The 18,895-nt window shown below is 39.6% G+C and overlaps 1 protein-coding gene across 5 annotated transcripts in view; it reads right to left on the reverse strand.

Moving 5' to 3' along the window:
* Window positions 1–6,742: 6,742 nt before the first annotated feature.
* LOC112414687 (zinc finger protein 317-like) overlaps window positions 6,743–18,895 on the reverse strand; it is a 95,415-nt gene continuing 83,262 nt past the window's right edge. The window contains exons 1-4 of one of the 5 annotated variants that reach the window (XM_024767264.1): window positions 9,551–9,599; window positions 8,590–8,650; window positions 7,231–8,219; window positions 6,743–7,077 (exon numbers count right to left, since the gene is read on the reverse strand). In XM_024767264.1, the coding sequence (XP_024623032.1) occupies window positions 6,743–7,077; window positions 7,231–8,219; window positions 8,590–8,650; window positions 9,551–9,584 (1,419 nt within the window). In that variant the 5' untranslated portion in view covers window positions 9,585–9,599. Of the gene's footprint in view, window positions 8,223–8,589; window positions 8,651–9,550; window positions 9,600–18,895 lie in introns of those variants that run through there. The other 4 variants (XM_024767263.1, XM_024767260.1, XM_024767262.1 and 1 more) reach the window with 4 other exon arrangements.

Consider the following 18,895-nt stretch of genomic DNA (forward strand, 5'->3'; position numbering starts at 1 on the left):
TAGTTTCAATTGGTTTCATGAAACCAATAAGGTAATTTAGTCTTGTTTCCCTCACAAATACTAGTTTGCTTTATATTCTGTTGACATAAAACAAATAGATGACTAGTTGTTTCTTTAGCAAACATGAGGTTATTCAAGATCAAGAAGTAACTACATTTCCAGATTTGTAACCATGGTGAGACATGTGCATGTCCCCCACAAAAAATGGAGAGAACTGTTTTAAATAGGGGCAAATGAAGTTGAGATAGCTCTAGTAAACAGAGTCCACTGGAAAAATTAAGAGTTTGAAGTACAGTAGCTTTTCATTGGGTAAGTTGTGACAGTTTCTTATTGGCTGAGCTCTTGAAGGAAGGAAGAGGAAGTCTTTTTCGTTTTGGGCTCTGTTATTGTTATAGGTGTGAAAAGCTTCCCTGTCTGACATCCAGACTATCTTAAGTGAGATTTCCTTTTATTATTTCTTGACAATTTCTCCCTTTTGATCAAGATTGTTCTCTGAAAGCATCACTGATTGAGAGTCAGGTTTTCTGGTTCCAGTGACTTTTTATCCCTCAATGCAAAGAAGGACATTCCTGGATGTACTGTCCTACATCAAATGGAAATTGCACAGATTTGAGACCTATTGACGTTCACATCTGAATCACAGGGAGTTGTAAGAAGGAGAACGCTGAAGTACTTATTATGTGAAGTCCCTAAGTTAACAAGATTACAGAGATTGGTGATCATCTTTAGCATTGTGTCATCATCAAAGAGGAACTTCCAACAGACCTGGTCTATATATCTTGGGAAAGCTATCTCATCAGATGTCAGCTGCTTCAGTTCTGGGAAATCTTTACTTTCAGGTCAACAGATGGCTGTCAGTTTGAGTCAAAGTTTCGTGCTTTCTTTAGGTGTGTTTGTGAATCCAAGAGTCTATTTCCTGAAATTTGGTGACACAAAGGTTGGTTATCAGTACCTGATAGAGGCCTTACAAGCGAGTTTGAAGATAGTCCTTCTGGAGCAGCTGTTCCCAACTTTTTTGGCACCAGGGACCGTTTCATGGAAGACAATTTTTCCACAGACGGATCGGGGGCAGGGGGATGGTTCAGGCGGTAATGCGAGTGATGGGGAGCGGCAGATGAAGCTTCGCTTGCTCACCCACCCGCCGCTCACCTCCTGCTCTTTGGCCTGGTTCCTAACAGGCTGCGGACCGGTACCGGTCTGTGGCCCGGGGGTTGCGCACCCCTGTTCTGGAGATTTCATTTCTAAAATCCCCAAATATCCAGGTTGCAAGTGTGAGGCTTAAGACCTTTGTCTCCCATGAGTGCACTGTGAAAAGATCACTTTACCAAAACATGCTTACTTTTAGTAGAAGAAATTAGGACTTCACAATATTGGAGTACCTCTCCATTTAGCAGTTGTGGGTCAAAAGAGGCAAGAGTCAAGTGCATTGGGTATCCTGTGGCTATCTCAAACAATGAGCATTTATGAGTTCCAAGAGGGTGGATGTGATGTCTAGGAGAATTTACAGCAATGCTTTTGGGCAAGTTATTTGGAGGGCCTCTACAATTTTTTCCAATTGGGACTTCATGCCTTCACCTAAACCAGAGGAATGAGGGTGGTAAGTGCAGTGACAGTTTTGTAAAACTGACCACACAGCACAGATGTGTTGAAGTACTTGACCACTAAAACGGATTCTTTGACCTTTATGCAGTTAGAGAAGAGTTTCCCAGGTGGGGACAATCTTTTCCTAATGGTTTTAAGCCACAAAAGAGGGAGTAACCTGTCTGCAAGGGAAGGCTTCAGTTCAGTGTTGAACAGGCCATGACTAAAACATATTTATATCCACAAGACTGGGGAAGTTGTATGAAATTCATGTGCCAGACCTCAAATGGTTAATTAATCAGTTTAAAAAATCAGGAAACAGTATGAACAAGCTTCCCTGGGTTGAGCTTTGGACAAGTGGATCAACTGAGTTAGGCATTTTTGCAGGATTTTAAATAATTCCCCACAAATATTGATCCATGAACATTGTTATCTTGTCAATAAACCTATGGTTTAATGCAGGCACAGGGGTGAGGAATGAGAATTTTAGAGTGTTAGGTCCAAACCTAGTTTTCTCTTTTATCAAACCAACAGTTGTTGAATTTCCATCTTGCTTTTCCTTTTCTGAGGATCACTGCTGGGCTTCTCTAGTGAGATTTTCTGTGTTATAATTTAGAGAAATATCCCTTTGGACCATGAGAGTTTTGGCTGCTGTTGGGTCCTTAAAGGGCAGCATTCCTTGTGGAAATGTCAGCAAGGTGACTTCCCTAGCTTTCAGAGAGTCAAGTTTAGGATGACCTGAAATATTAATAATAGCTGAAGTGTCAGTTTGAAGCGCTGCATCCAATAATTCCTGAACATAGGGGCCATTTAAAATTTTATTTTCCCTGGAAGTAAGGAGCCACACTGCTTCTAAAACTTTCCAAAATCACGAGCCACTCCAAAAGCTTATGTACTATCAATATAGACATTGGCAGTTTTGTCCTTGGCTGAAGTACAAAACCATATCAGAGTACATAATTCAGCCTCTTTGGGAAAAGTAGTCATAGGTAAAGGTGCTGCCTCAACAGTATCCATGGAAGTTGCTGTAGCATAGGGAGAACAATATTTGCCATTATTGCCTTTTAAATAAGAATCTTTGGTGAGCCATGAGAAATTGACTTCATTGGTGATGGAGGTGAGAAGACTAGCAGGATTAAAGTGATTAAAACATCAACAAGAAAAATATGGCAGACACCTATTTTCTCACCCAGGGTTTGAGTGTCCTGGTAGGGTCATTGCTCTTGCCCTTTGGCAGCTTGGCTGCTAGTCAGATCGAGGATGAAGCAAAACAGTTCTTTAGAAGTGACCACAAAAACAACTGGGCAGTTTTGGCATGTACATCCCAATTCTGGTTTAATTATCAACATGTTACAAATATTCTATATGTTTGTAGAACTATTAAGAGGCTAGGTGTTCCTGACAGGACAAGAAAAAGAAGATGGAAACACTTGGGGTGGAAGACTGAAGATTTAAATGGTGGTCAAGACAAGATGGTGGAGTAGAGGAACCTTGAGCTCACCTCCTCTCATGAGAACACCAAAATCACAACTAATGGTGGAACAACCATCAATAAAAAAGACCAGAACCTACCAAAAAGATATTCTACATCCAAAGACAAAGAAGAAACCACAGTGAGATGGTAGGAGGGGCACACTTGCAATATAATCAAGTCCCAAACCCCACAAGTGTGCAACCAACAAACTGGAGAATAATTATATTGCAGAAGTTCTCCCATAGGAGTGAGGGTTCTGAGCTCCATGTCAGGCCCCCGGCCTGAGTGTCTGGCAATGGGAGGAGGAGCACCCAGAGCATTTAGCTTTTGAAGGCCAGTGGGTCTTGATGGCTGAGGCTCCACAGGACTCCACTCTTGAAGGGCACACACAAGGTCTTGCACACACAAGGACACAGGGCAAAAGCAGTGACTTCATAGGAGCCTGGACCAGACCTAGTTGGTATTGGAGGGTCTCCTGGGGAGGTAGGGGCCAGCTGTGGCTCTCTCTGGGGTCATAAAAGCTGGCAGTAGACATAGCAGGGAGCATTCATCTATGTGAATTCTGACTGGAGGCAGACATCTTTGGTACTTGGCACTAAGACCTGGCCCCTCCAACAGTCTGTAGGCTCCAGTGTTGGGATGCCTTAGGCCAAACAGAAAAAGGGTGCAAACACAACCCCACCCATCAGCAGAGAGGCTGCCTAAAGACTTCCTAAGCCCACAGCCACCTCTAGACATGCTGCTTGACATGGCCCTGTCCACCAGATGGCCAAGAACCAGCTCCAACTATCAGTGGACAGGCACCAGCCACTTCCACCAGGAAGCCTGCACAAGCCTCTAGACCAGCCTCACTCATCGGGGGACAGATACCAGAAGCAAGAAAACTATAGTCCTGCAGCCTGTGGAACTGAGTCCACAAACAGTTCAGAACCAATCTTGGGACCAGATGGTCCCTGGACCTTGGGTGATGAGAAGGTAGTGTACTGCTGGATATATATGACATCCCCTACAGAGGACCACTTCTCCAAGGTTGAGAAGCATAACTAACCTTCCACATACATAAACATACAAGTAGAAATTTAGACAAAATGAGAGAGCACAGGAATGTGTTCCAGACAAAGGAACAAGATAAATCCCTGAAGAAAAACGAAGTGACATGTAGATAAGCAATCTACCTGAGAAAGTGTCAGAGTAATGATTGTAAAGATGATCCAAGAACTTGGGAGAATGGATGCACAGAGTGACAAGTTACAAGAAGTTTTCAACAAAGAGAAAACATAAAGAACAATCAGAGTTGAAGAATATAAGAACTGAAACGAAAAATACACTAGAAGGAATCGACAGCAGAATTAATGAGGCAGAAGGACAGATAAGTGAGCTGGAAGACAGAGTGGCGGAAATCACTGCCATAGAACAGAATAAAGAAAAAAGAATGCAAAGAAATGAGGACAGTTTAAGAGACTTCTGAGACAATGTCAAACACCAACATTCACATTATAGTGGTCCCAGAAGGAGAAGAGAGACAGATAGGGTCTGAGAAAATACTTGAAGAGATAATAGCTGAAAACTTCCCTAACACAGGAAAGGAAACAGTCACCCAAGTTCAGGAAGCACAGAGAGTCCCATACAGGATTAACCCAGGGAGGAACATGCTGAGACACATAGCAATCAAATTGACAAAAAGTAAAAATAAAGTGAAAATATTAAAAGCAACAAGAGAAAAGCAACAAATGACATACAAGAGTATTCCCATAAAATTATCAGCTGATTTTTCAGCAGAAACTCTGCAGGACAGAAAGGAGTGGCATGATATATTTAAAGTGATGAAAGGGAAGAACCTACAACCAAGAATACTCTACCCAGCAAGGCTCTCATTCAGATTTGACAGAGAAATCAAAAGTTTTAGAGACAAGTAAAAGCTAAAGAATTCAGTAACACCAAATCAGTTTTACAACAAATGCTAAAGGAACTTCTCTAAGAGGAAAGGAAAAGGCCATAACTAGAAACAAGGAAATTATGAAATGGGAAAGCTCTCCAGTAAAGGCAAACATAGAATAAAAGTAGGAAGTCATCCACACACAAATATGAAATCTAAACCAGTAATCATGAGAGGAGGAGAGTACAAATGCAGGATATTTGAAATGCATTTGAAATTGAGATCAGCAACTTAAAACATATATATGTATACATATACACATATACATGCTCCATACATATATACAGCACTATATATATATGTGTATATATAGACTACTATATCAAAACCTCAAAATCTATAATAGATATACAAACAAGAAAGAAAATAGAATCCAAACACAACACTAATGATAGTCATCAAATCACAAGAGAAGAGAATAAAAGAGGGAAGGAAGAAAAAAGACCTACAAAAACAAATCGAAAACATTTAACAAAATGGCAATAAGGACATACATACCGATAATTAACCTTAAATGTAAATGGATTAAATACTCCAACCGAAAGGCATAGATTGGCTGAATAGATACAAAAACGACCCATATATATGCTGTCTACAAGAGACCCACTTCAGATCTAGGGACACATACAGACTGAAAGAGTACCCTGCAAAGATCCACCTTGTTGACTATCAAGTAAAATAAAAGAACATATTCTAGAGGAAATAATACCCATAGGACCAAAAAATATGCCACCAGAAAGCCTGCTCTTCTAGGGGAAAGTGCAGTGAAACACAGTATGTTTGTAATAGACGTTCTGTTCCCCTGCACAGAGGTGCTTGCTATACACCTATCACACTCTAAAGAAATATTAGAATGCTTTAGTAAGACATGTACAAAGTTTCAAATAAATACATTAAGTGCAAAAAAAGTTGTTGATATTTACTCAAACGTGGGTGTTTCAATATTCATTTATGTAACAAATTGCCAGCCACAGGTGTTAAGTTTCTGCAAAAATCCCCTGGTCAATAATGTGTTAATGCAAACTCTTTATTATTCAAATCCTAGCCAGAAGGAATGACAAAGAGCAAAGGGCAAAACATAGAAATTCACATGAGACTATATACACTATGATATTTACAAATTTATGCCATCTTTTACTAGCAAGGAAAATGAAATAAGGCTCTTCTAGCCAAAACAAGAGTAGATTTTCTCATAAGAAGGATGGACTATATATGGGTAAGGAATATCCACTACCTGGCACTACAGGAGGCCAGTACGAAAATCCCAACAAATACCAAACTGTCATTTATCAATAGCCCCACACAAAACAATCAAAACATAAAAATTAAACCAACCTGCATATTAGAAATACATGTCAATTCAACCATGGAACAAACAGGCTTCAAAATGAAAAGAGAAAAATGTTAATTGATTTAAGGACAAAACAATACCTGTTAATCATTATGTAGTACTGCTTACAGAGTACTTACAGAATTCTCTCACTTCAGTGTTCATTTTTGAACGTGTAAGTAGTAAATATCCAGTCGAGAGATCCCCTTTAAGAATGAGGCACTGATAAAGACAATATAACTCTAAAAATTATTCTTTTCATGTTATTTTTTTCTGGAACATTATACATGGATTAATTTGTATCAGGCTTTCTCAGATTTCTTACACATACAGGGTTTCTTTCCAGTGGGAGTTTTCACATGTAAGAATGAAGGCCAACTGATGTTTTCCCCACATTGCTTACATTCAAGAGAGGTTTCTATTAAGTATGAGATCTTTCATGCCTTCGAAAGGAATTGGGTCGACTGAAGGCTTTCCCACATTCTCTACATTTGTAGGGTTTCTCACCAGTGTGTATTCTCATGTGCCCTCGAAAGGTAGTGCGATAAATGAAGGCTTTCCCACATTCTGTACATTCATAAGGTTTCTCTCCAGTGTGAGTTTTTTCATGTGTTCGAAAGGATGTGTAACAACTGAAGGCTCTGCCACATTGCTTACATTCGTAAGGTTTCTCTCCTGTGTGAGTTCTTTGATGTATTCGAAATGAACTGGGAAAATTGAACGCTTTCCCACATTCCTTACACTTATAGGGTCCATCTCCAGTGTGCATTATCATGTGTGTTCGAACACTTGAGGGAGAAATGAAGGCTTTCCCACATTCTTTACATTTATAGGGTTTCTCTCCAGTGTGCTTTCTCACATGTCCTTGAAAGGTTGTGCGATAAATGAAGGTTTTCCCACATTCTGCACATTCATAGGGTTTCTCTCCAGTGTGAGTTCTTTCGTGTATTCGAAAGGAACTGGGCCAACTGAAAGTTTTACCACATTGTTTACATTCATATGGTTTTTCTCCAGTGTGAGTCCTTTCATGTGATCGAAACGAACTGGGACAAATGAAGGCTTTCCCACATTCCTTACATTTATAAGGTCCATCTCCAGTGTGTGTTATCATGTGTGTACGAATGCTTGAAAGAGATATGAAGGCTTTACCGCATTCCTTACATTCATAGGGTTTCTCTCCAGTGTGAATTCTTTCATGTATTCGCAAACCTAGAGGAGAACTGAAGGTTTTCTCACATTGTTTACATTCATATTGTTTCTCTGCAGTGTGAATCCTTTCATGTCTTCGAAAGGAACTGGGACAACTGAGGGCTTTACCACACTGCTTACATTCATAGGGTTTTTCTCCAGTGTGACTTCTTTCATGTATTCGCAAACCTAGAGGAGATCTGAGGGATTTACCACACTGTTTACATACGAAGGGTTTCTCTCCAGTGTGAGTTCTTTCATGTGCTCGAAATGAAGTGGAACAACCAAAGGCTTTTCCACATTCCTTACATTTATAGGGTCCTTCTCCAGTGTGTGTTATCATGTGTCTTTGAAAGGTTGTGAACCATGTGAAGGCTTTCCCACATTCCTTACATTCATAGGATTTCTCTCCAGTGTGAGTCCTTTCATGTCTGTGAACAGATTTGCGGTAACTGAAGGCTTTCCCACATTCCTTGCATTTATATGGCTTCTCCTCATCTTCATGATACTCATATGGTTTGTGTCCACTGTGAGATCTGATGTGTCTATTAAGGAATGAATGATGCATGAAGACTTTCCCACACACATTACATTCACATGGTCTTACTCCAGAAAGAGTTTCCTCATTCAGATTAAGATTTGGAATCTGGCTGACAGTTTCTCTATCTTGATTACCTTCTTTGCTTTCACAGAGTTTTTCTACCATATGACTTCTGTAAAAAATGAGAAATTATTAATGATTTCTTTACCAATTTCACATTAGTAGGGTATTAGAATTATATTTTATAGCGAAAGTGAAGGTTTTTTGCCCTTTCTGAATTTTTTGAGGGTGATTTATACTGAAAGCTCTGTAAGAGGACTTGACATAGCTATTATGAAAACAGTAATATTAATATATTGGGTTTCTTAATATTGTTTCCAAAAACACTGGACATCTATGTCATGTTTAAGTAAATGTTTTCGGTGAAAAAAATTTAAGGATAACTTTGAAGCTGGGGTTGTTTTTTCATTTATTTTAAAAAGTTTATGACATACCAGGATTCTCATGGGGCACACTGCTATCTACTGTGTGTGACTCACCTTAGTCTTCTCCCTTGGGTTTTGTACCAGTCTTCAATGTTATGATTGTCCCATTTTTTTCCTAAAATGCAGACCCAGAAAAATAATGCAAATTATTGGAAATTATAGAAAAATATTAGATTCTAGGTCCACGATGAGCTGTGACCATGCAGTCCCCCCTTACCCACAGTTTTGCTTTCTGTGGTGTCAGTTACCTACGGTCAATTGCAGTCTGAAAATATTAAACTGTGCACCCTTCCAAGTAGTATGATGAAATCTTGCAATGTCCTGCTCTGTCCTGTCCAGGATGTGAATCATCCCTTTGTTCAGTGTATCCATGCTGTATATGCTACCTGCCCATCAGTCACTTAGTAGCCATCTCAGTTTTCAGATCACTGTGGTGGTACTGCAGTGCTTGTGTTCAAGTAATCCTTATTTTAATTAATTATGGCCCCAAAGTGCAAGAATAATGATATTGGTAATTAGGATATGCCAAAGAAAAGTTATAAAGTACTCCCTTTAAGTGAAAAGATGAAAGTTCTTGATTTAAGGGAAGAAAAAAATCATACACTGATGTTGCTAAGATCTATAGGAAAGATGAAACTTCTATCATGAAATTTTGAAGGAAAAAGAAATTGATCTTAGTTTTGCTGTCTCATCTCAAACTGCAAAAGTTATGGACACTTAACACTTATGCATGTTAAGTTCACGTCTATTATACGTGTTCTGTTCTTAGTTATCATTATCAATCTCTTACTGCGCACCAAATTTCTAAATTAAATTTATTATCATAGGTAGGTATGTATAGGATTCAGTACTATCTGCAGTTTCAGGCATCCACTGGTGGTCTTGGAATGTATCCCCTGCGGATAAGGGGGGACTACTGTATTACTTTTCCATATTCCACATCTTGGAACAGTGTTGATGGGCAAGAAATACTTGTTCTCTAACTGAAGAAGTGAAGGAATGTTGTCATGCTTACCTATGGAGGCCAGGTTCCTCAAGGTTTCCTGCATCACATTTCTGTAAAGTTTCTTCTGCGAAGGATTCAGTAAAGCCCACTCCTCCTGGGTGAAGTTCACAGCCACATCCTTGAAGGTCACTGAGTCCTAAAACATCCCAAATATGTTTCCAGTAAGATGTGTGAATCTGACAGAACTGGGGATTTATACTCAATTTATAGGAAGATTACATATGATTCTGTCACCTTCAAACATTTATTTTATGTCTTGGTCATCAGAAACTGACTCTATGTCCTTACTTCTTCATGAATTTAACAGCATAATGAACACGTGCAAATTATTTATTCATTTTCACTCTGATCACTTTAAATGTTATTGCTCTCTGATGTCAGGGTCTAGAGCACCTTGGAGAAATGAGAGAAACGCTACACAAATGAATCAAATATCATTTTAAACACATCAATCTCTTGTGAAAAAAACTCATCTCCTTGTTATTACACACCATTTAACTCTGTACACTCCACTGATGTATGAGGTCAAATATGCAGGAGTTTTTAAGGAATAAGACACAGTGAAGAACTGGAAGCTTTTTCTTCTATTCCCATCACCAAACATGACAGTCCAGGAGGCCTGTGGAAATCCAACTTGTGAAAAGGATCAGTTTGTCTTACTGGCCTGAGAATTACTCCAGGTGATTAGAAATAGCCAGGTGCAATTGGCTAGATTAAAATATTCTTGTAAAGAAGTAGTACTTTTAGCTTGTGTAAAATTTATTGCAGACTCAGTTTCTCCATTCTCTCCCTGTCCCATTCATGGAGCTAGGAAGTTATTCAGAAGTTAAGGCTCAGACAACTTCACATGATATGACATGCTAAAAAGACAAAACTACTTAGACCTCAACAAAACCCTATACACAATGAGCCTCAGAGCTGTTTCTCACCAGTTTTCAGCACACATAATGAAATGATAAAGTGCCAAAAGATTTCTTTTTGGTCAAAGCCCTTGCTAAATAACCTTGAGGAACAGGTTAAGAGCTGCGTTTTGCACAGGAATTCACTACACTCCATAAAGGTCTGATGGTGAATCTGCCCATGATTATATAATGCATAAAGGATTCACAGCGCTTTCCTCCGAAGAATGTAAAACCTCCATTCTCTAATTTCAGGTGGAAGTTTCCTGGCCAGCCACTCCAGAGGCAATCCTCCCAACATGTCTCATTTCTGAGCTCCCATATGGTGCACAGAAGCAAAACGGCCCAGCACTAAATATAGGAATACGTAAATTGATGACACCACACACTGCCAATAGTGTACAAAAGGGTTTATTACTTCCATAATTGAGGTCTCTGAGGAGTAAGGTAGGCCTCTCAAGAAGGCATGAAATGGCTTGAGAGCGCAAGGAAAAGTACATGAACTTAATTTTTAGTTGAGGTTGTGGGTGGACTGAAGAGAGAGTTCACATACAAGGGCAGGAGCAGGCATGAATTGAATCTCTTGTCACTGCCAAAGGAAGGAAACTAAGGCTTTCCTATCATCATGGATACATGTGGGTCACAAGAGGAGGAAGGAGGGATGAGGCTTCAAAGCTGTCAGCAGTTAAACATAAAAAACTGGAGACAGAGACTTCTCTTTTCTTGTTCATTGTATAATGAACTTAGAAACTATCATTCCTAACCTCACAAGAAAAAAAACAAAGAACTGAAGACACAGAGCAAACCAGTTTCCAAAATTGGAAAGACAGAAAGAAGCTATTTTGAAGCAGCTATTCTTTTTTTTTTTTCTTTTTTTGCTGTACGTGGGCCTCTCACTGTTGTGGCCTCTCCCGTTGCAGACCACAGGCTCCAGACGCACAGGCTCAGTGGCCATGGCTCACGGGCCCAGCCGCTCCACTGCATGTGGGATCTTCCTGGACCAGGGCACGAACCCGTGTCCCCTACATCAGCAGGCGGACTCTCAACCACTGTGCCACCAGGGAAGCCCCGAAACAGCTATTCTTAACAAGGCCTATCCTCAGAAGAGACTATTTCACCAGGGCCTAATGCAAAGACAAAAAAGAATACAACATCTAAGAACTTTGGGACAATGACAGCAGGTGTAAAATACACACAATGAGAATACCTGATAGAAAAGCAGAAACAAAAAAATAAGTGAAGCAATCATCACTGAGATTTTCCTAACATTAGTGATAGTCAGCAAACTGCAGATCCAGGAAACTAAGAAAAACACAAAACATGAAAAACAAAAAAAGAACACCAAAAACTTCACTGCCAAGCACATTATTTTCAACTGGAGAAAAATCAAAGACAAAGGGAACATTCTGAAAGAAGCCAGAGGGAAAAAACAAACCTTAGTTTTACTTAAGGATAAGAATTAAATCAGACCTCTTTTCAAAAACTATGCAAACAAGAAATATCATGTAACTGGAATCAAACTGTATTTATCCTTTGGAATCTGGGTTCTTTCACTTAGCAATAAATATATATATAAGATTTATCCATGTTGTTGCACATATTAGTAGTTCATTACTTTTTATTGCTGAGTAGGATTGCATTGTACAGATGTACTATAATTTATTCATTCACCAGATGACATTTGAGTTGTTTCCAGGTTTTGGTGATTATGAATAAAGCTGCTGTAAACATTCAAATACCAAAAAACAAAACAACAACAACAAAAAACCCCCAACTATGCAAGCAAGAGAATGGAATGAAATATTTAAAGTGCACGGTGTAAAAAAACACCATCCTACAACTCTGTGTCAAGCAAAATTATTCTTCAAAAGTGAGGGAGAATATTTTGTAATAACCTATATGGGAAAAGAATCTGGAAAATAATTATATATATAAATTAAATAACTGAATATATATATAATAACTGAATAACTTTGCCATATACCTGAAGTGAACACACACTATAAATCAACTATACTTCAATAAAAAAATATAAAAAAGCCGATAAGCCTTTGTAATAAAAAAAAAAAAATCTCTAGGACTGCTGCATCTCAGGAAAAAAAAGTGACGGAGAAATACTTTCTGAGAAAAATTGAGGGACTCTGATATCAATACACCTGGTTTTACAAGAAACAGTAAAAGAAATTCATTAGAAGGTACAGGCATACCTTGGAGACAATGAGGGTTCAGTTCCAGACTACCACAGTAAAGCAAATCACATGAATTTTCTGGTTTGCCAGTGCATGTAAAGTTATGTTTATACTATTCTGTACTCTATTAAGTGTGCACTAGCATTATGTATAAAAATACAATGTAGGGCTTCCCTGGTGGCGCAGTGGTTGAGAGTCCGCCTGCCGATGCAGGGGACACGGGTTCGTGCCCCGGTCTGGGAGGATCCCACATGCCGCGGAGCGGCTGGGCCCGTGAGCCATGGCCGCTGAGCCTGCGCGCCTGGAGCCTGTGCTCCGCGGCGGGAGGGGCCGCAACAGTGAGAGGCCCGCGTACCGCAAAAAAAAAAAAAAACAAACAAACAAACAAACAAAAAAAATACAATGTACATACCTTAATTTAAAAATACTTTATTGCTAAAAAATGCTAACCATCATCAGAGCCTTCAGCAAGTGATGGCAGTAACATCAAAGATTACTGATCACACACCACCATAACAAATGTAACAAAAATTTGAAATATTGTGAGAATTACCAAAATGTGACAGACACACAAAGTGAGCAAATGCTATTGAAAAAAAGGTGCCAATAGATTTGCTTCACACAGGGTTACAACCAACCTTCAACTTGCAAAAAATGCATTACCTGTAAAGTGCAGTAAAGTGAACTGCAATAAAATAAGCTATGTCTGAAAATGATATAAACAGGTGGAACATTAGAAAAGAGGACCCTTTAAGAGCTGTTCTCAGTTCACTATAGCCTTGTTGGTCTCATGGACACAAGCCCCACTGGTTTTCAAAGCTAGATGTTTTGGGACTTCCCTGGTGGTCCAGTGGTTATAAGATTCTGCCCTTCCACTGCAGGGAACGTGGGTTCCATCCCTGATCAGGGAAGTAGGATCCCACATGCTGTGCGGCTAGATGTTTGGGGGGCTTGTCTTCATGTGTGACTCTTAAAAGCTGGGGTGCCAAGTGTGGGGTCTAAACCCTTTGCTCCTCAAGGAGAAGCTTAGAGTTTTGAGTGCCTTCCTGAAGGTGGGGTGCCATGTGTGTGGGGGGGTTGGTTATGGTAAGATTGTGCCTCAGCTTCTACCCACTTTGATGTGGGTGTTCTCATTTGCCCTGTGCATAGGGAATCGCCAGTTATGGGCAACGAGAGATGAGCTGCTGCATGTTCCTGTCTGCATGACAATGTCTGCTGCTGCCCTGCTGGATCACACCCCAGGCTCTCAGGCTGTCTCTGCATAGCTAGACTGAGTCCTCTCCCAGGGCCTGTCTGCCCGGGATTCCTGGGGTGCTGCCCTGTGTGCCCAAGGACAATGGTTGCTTCCAGCCGCCCCACCAAGATCACACCCAAGACCCTTGGTCTTTGTGTCCAGACCAAGTTTTTCCCTAGGGCCCAGTTGGCCCAGATCTCCCACCAGGCTGTGGCGTGGAGTGTGCAGGGCCAGGGTATTTGCCCAATTCAGACTGGGGAGTGGCGAGGCTCTCTCTGCTCTGATTGTTGACAAGCCAGCATATGCACAATCCTTGCGAGTAGTGTCTTGGCCTCTCCAGCCCTTCTGACTATCCTAGTGGTTCTCCAAGCAGCCAAGGGAGCTAGTCTCCTCTCTGCAGGATGCCAGGACTGGGACACAGACTGTGGCTCCACCTGCTTGCTCCCCAAGGTGAGGGGCTGCCCGTGTGGACCTTCTCTTCCTTTCAGATCCCTCCCAGGGGCACAGATCCCAACCTGATGTCTTTTTTTCTGTCCTACCCAGTTACATGGAGATCTTTCTTGCAGCTTTGGTTGTACAGAAGTTCTTCTGGGGACCTCCCTAGTGGTCCAGTGGTTAAGACTGTGCTTCCACTGTAGGGGGTGTGGGCTCGATTCCTGGTTGGGGAACTAAGTTCAAGCTGTGTGGTATGGGCCAAAAAAAAAAAGTTCTACCAGGTTCCATTTAATTTTCTGTGAGAACTGTAGAAGTTTTTTTGATGTGTTTGTAGGGGTAGGTGAGTTCCACATCCTCCTACCCTGTCATCTTGATTCCCCTTTCTCCTTTCAAATTATTAAATTATTATACTATTTGTTATGGTGATCTGTGATCCATGATCTTTGATGTTACTACAATGACTCACTGAAGGCTCAGACAATGATTGGTATTTTTTAGCTCTAAAGTATTTTAAAAGTAAGGTATGTACACTTTTTATACATAATACTATTATACACTTAATAGACCTTGATATAAGGTAAACATAGATTTATATACACTAGGAAACCAAAATTCATGTGATAATTGCTTCATTGTGATAACTGCTTTATTGCAGTGGACTGAACCTGCAATATCTCTGAGGTATGCCTGTGGTAGATACACAAAAGATAAAGATAAGGAATCTAAGCATACCAAAAAAGACAGGAATCTAAGCAAGCGAAGAAGACAGGAAAATAGGAATTACAAAACAGCCAGAAGACAGTGAACAAAATAGCAATAAGGACATACCTATCAATAATTACTTTAAATGTAAAAGAAATAATAAATTCTCCCATCAAAACACAGAGTGGCTGAATGGATTTAAAAAAAAAAAGACTCACCTATATACTGCCTACAAAAACCTCACCTGAGATAAAAGTGCACACAAAGACTGAAAGAATGGAAAAAAAATATTCCATGCAAATGGAAACCAGAAGAAAGCTGGGGTAGCTATACTTGTAACAGTCAAAATAGACTTAAGACAAAGACTGTTATAAGGAACAAAAAAGGTCATTATATAATGATAAAGGGGTAAATCCAAAAAGAGCATATAACATTTGTAAACACTTATGCACTCAAAATAGAAACATCTGAATATATAAAACAAAATTTAACAGATCTAAAGGGAGAAGTAGAAAGCCATACAATAACAGAAAGGGACTTTAATACCCCAATTTCATCAGTGGATACATCATTCAGACAGAAAATCAATAAAGAAACACTTGCCTTCAGTGACATATTAGGCCAATCATTCTGTCCAAAAGCAACAAAATACACAATCTTCTCAAGGGGACATGGAACATTCTCCAGGAGAGAGCCTATGTTAGGCCACAAAACAAGTCTTAATAAATTTAAGATTAAAGTCACATTAAGCATCTTTCCCGACCACAATGCAATACAACTAGAAATCGATTATGAGGAGATAACTGGAAAATTCACATGTGGAGATTAAACATGATACTGAACAACCAATAGGTTAAAGAAATCAAAAGAGAAATTTTAAAAAGTACCTTGAGACAAATGAATTGGAAATATAGTAGAACCCCATTATCTGTGAGGGATACATTCCAAGACACTGAGTGGATGCCTGAAACCATGAAGAGTACTTAACCCCACAAATATTGTTTTTTCCTATACATACACATGCACACACAGTGTGCATACAACGAACAAAGGGATGATTCATATCCCAGGCAACATGGAGCAGGATGGCACAAAGTTTTATCACACTCCTCAGCACAATGCACAATTCAAAACTTTATTTTAAAAAATGTTTAATGTATTTTTAAGTGTTTATTTCTGTAATTTTCCATTTAATATTTTCAGAGCACAGTTGACTGCAGGTAACTGAAACTGTAAAAAGCAAAACTGCAGATAAAGGGGGACTATTGTGCAACACACTGAAACTTACAGGATGCAGCAGAAGCACTTCCAAGAGGGAAGTTCATAGTGACAGTGATAAATCGAGAAACAAAAAAGATCTCAAAAAAACCTAACTTTACACCTCAAGGAACTAGAAAAAAAAGAAAAAACAAATGCCAAAGTTAATAAAATGAAGGAAATAACAAAGATCACAGTGGAAATAAATGAAAAAGACTGAGAATAAAAAAAAAAATCAATGAAACTAAGAGCTTTTAAAATATAAGACAGATATCCAGTAGAGACAGTGGAGGAATAAGACGTGGAGATCACCTTCCTCCACACAAATACACCAAAAATACATCTACATGTGGAACAACTCCTACAGAACACCTACTAAATGCTGGCAGAAGACCTCAGACTTTCCAGAGGGCAAGAAACTCCCCATGTACCTGGCCGGGTGGTTGACAGGGTTTTGGTGCTCCGGCCTGGTGCCAGGCCTGAGCCTCTGAGGTGGGAGAGCCGAGTTCAGTACACTGGACCACCAGAGACCTCCTGGCTCCATGTAATATCAATCAGCGAGAACTCTTCCAGAGATCTCTGTCTCAACCCTAAGACCCAGCTCCACTCAACGGCCAGCAAGCTCCAGTGCTGGACACCCCATGCAAAACAACTAGCAAGACAGGAACACAACCGGACCCATTAGCAGAAAGACTGCCTAAAATCATACTCAGTCACCCCATAACACACCACTGGACACAGCCCTGCCCACCAGAAAGACAAGATACAGCCCCACCCACCAGAACACAGGCACCAGTCTTCTCTACCAGGAAGCCTACACAAGCCCCTGAACCAACCTTACCCACTGGGGGCAGACACCAAAAATAACATGAACTACAAACCTGTAGCCTGCAAAAGAGAGACACCAAACACAGTAAGTTAAACAAAATGAGAAGAGAGAGAAATATGCAGCAGATGAAGAAGCAAGGTAAAAACACACCAGACCAAACAAATTAAGAGGAAATAGGCAGCCTACCTGAAAAAGAATTCAGAGTAATGAAAGAAAAGATGATCCAAAAATCTTGGACACAGGATGAAGAAAATACAAGAAATGTTTAACAAGGACCTAGAAGGACTAAAGAGCAAACAAACAATGATGAACACCACAATAAATGAAATCAAGAATTCTCTGGAAAGAATCAACAGCAGAATAAATGAGGCAGAAGAAATGGTAAGTGACCTGGAAGATAAAATAGTGTAAACAACTGCTGCAGAGCAGAATAAAGAAAAAAGAATGAGAAGAATTCAGGACAGTCTCAGAGACATCTAGGACAACATTAAATGTATCAACATTCTAATTATAGAGGTCCCAGAAGAAGAAGAGAAAAAGAAAGGGACGGAGAAAATATTTGAAGACATTATAGTTGAAAACTTCCCTAACAAGGGAAAGGAAATAGTCAATCAAGTCCAGGAAGCAGAGAGAGTCCCATGCAAGAGAAATCCAAGGATAAACACGCCAAGACACATATTAATCAAACTGTCAAAAATTAAATACTGTGACTAAAAATCTTCCAACAAACAAAAGCCCAGGACCAGATGGAGTCACAGGCGAATTCTATCAAATATTTAGCAAAGAGCTAACACCTATCCTTCTCCAACTCTTCCAAAACATAGTAGAGGGGAGGACCCCTGGTAGCAAAACCAGACAAAGATGTCACAAAAAAAGAAAACCAAAGGATAAAAACCATATGATAATCTCAATAGATGCAGAAAAAGCTTTCAGCAAAATTCATTTATGATAAAATCTATCCATTTATGATAAAATATCTCCAGAAAGTAGGCATCGAGGAAACTTACCTCAACATAATAAAGGCAATATATGACAAACACACAGCCAACATCGTTTTCAATGGTGAAAAACTGAATCCACTTCCTCTAAGATCAGGAACAAGACAAGGTTGCCCACTCCCACCGCTATTATTCAACATAGATTTGGAAGTTTTAGCCACAGCAGTAAGAGAAAAGAAAGAAATAAAAGGAATCCAAATCAGAAAAGAAGAAGTAAAACTGACCCTGGTTGCAGATGACATGATACTATACATAGAGAATCCTAAAGATGCTACCAGAAAACTATTAGAGCTAATCAGTGAATTTGGTAAAGTAGCAGGATGCAAAATCAATACACAGAAACCTCTGGCATTCCTATATACTAACGATGAAAAATGTGGAAAAAAATTTAAGGAAACACTCCCATTTACCACTGCAACCAAAAGAGTAAAATACCTAGGAATAAACCTACCAAAGGAGACAAAAGACCTGTATGCAGAAAACTATAAGACACTGATGAAATAAATTAAAGATGATACAAACAGATGGAGAGATATACCATGTTCTTGGATTTGAAGAATCAACATTTTGAAAATGACTATACTACCCAAAGAAACCTACAGATTCAATGCAATCTCCATCAAACTACCAGTGGCATTTTCCACAGAACTAGAACAAAAAATTTTACAATTACTATGGAAACAAAAAAGACCCCGAATAGACAAAGCAATCTTGAGAAAGAAAAATGAAGCTGAGGAATCAGGCTCCCTGACTTCAGACTACACTACAAAGCTATAGTAATCAAGACAACATGGTACTGACACAAAAACAG

Source organism: Neophocaena asiaeorientalis, unplaced genomic scaffold (genome assembly GCF_003031525.2).
Source record: "Neophocaena asiaeorientalis asiaeorientalis breed wild unplaced genomic scaffold, Neophocaena_asiaeorientalis_V1.1 scaffold87, whole genome shotgun sequence".
Taxonomy (NCBI): domain Eukaryota; kingdom Metazoa; phylum Chordata; class Mammalia; order Artiodactyla; family Phocoenidae; genus Neophocaena; species Neophocaena asiaeorientalis.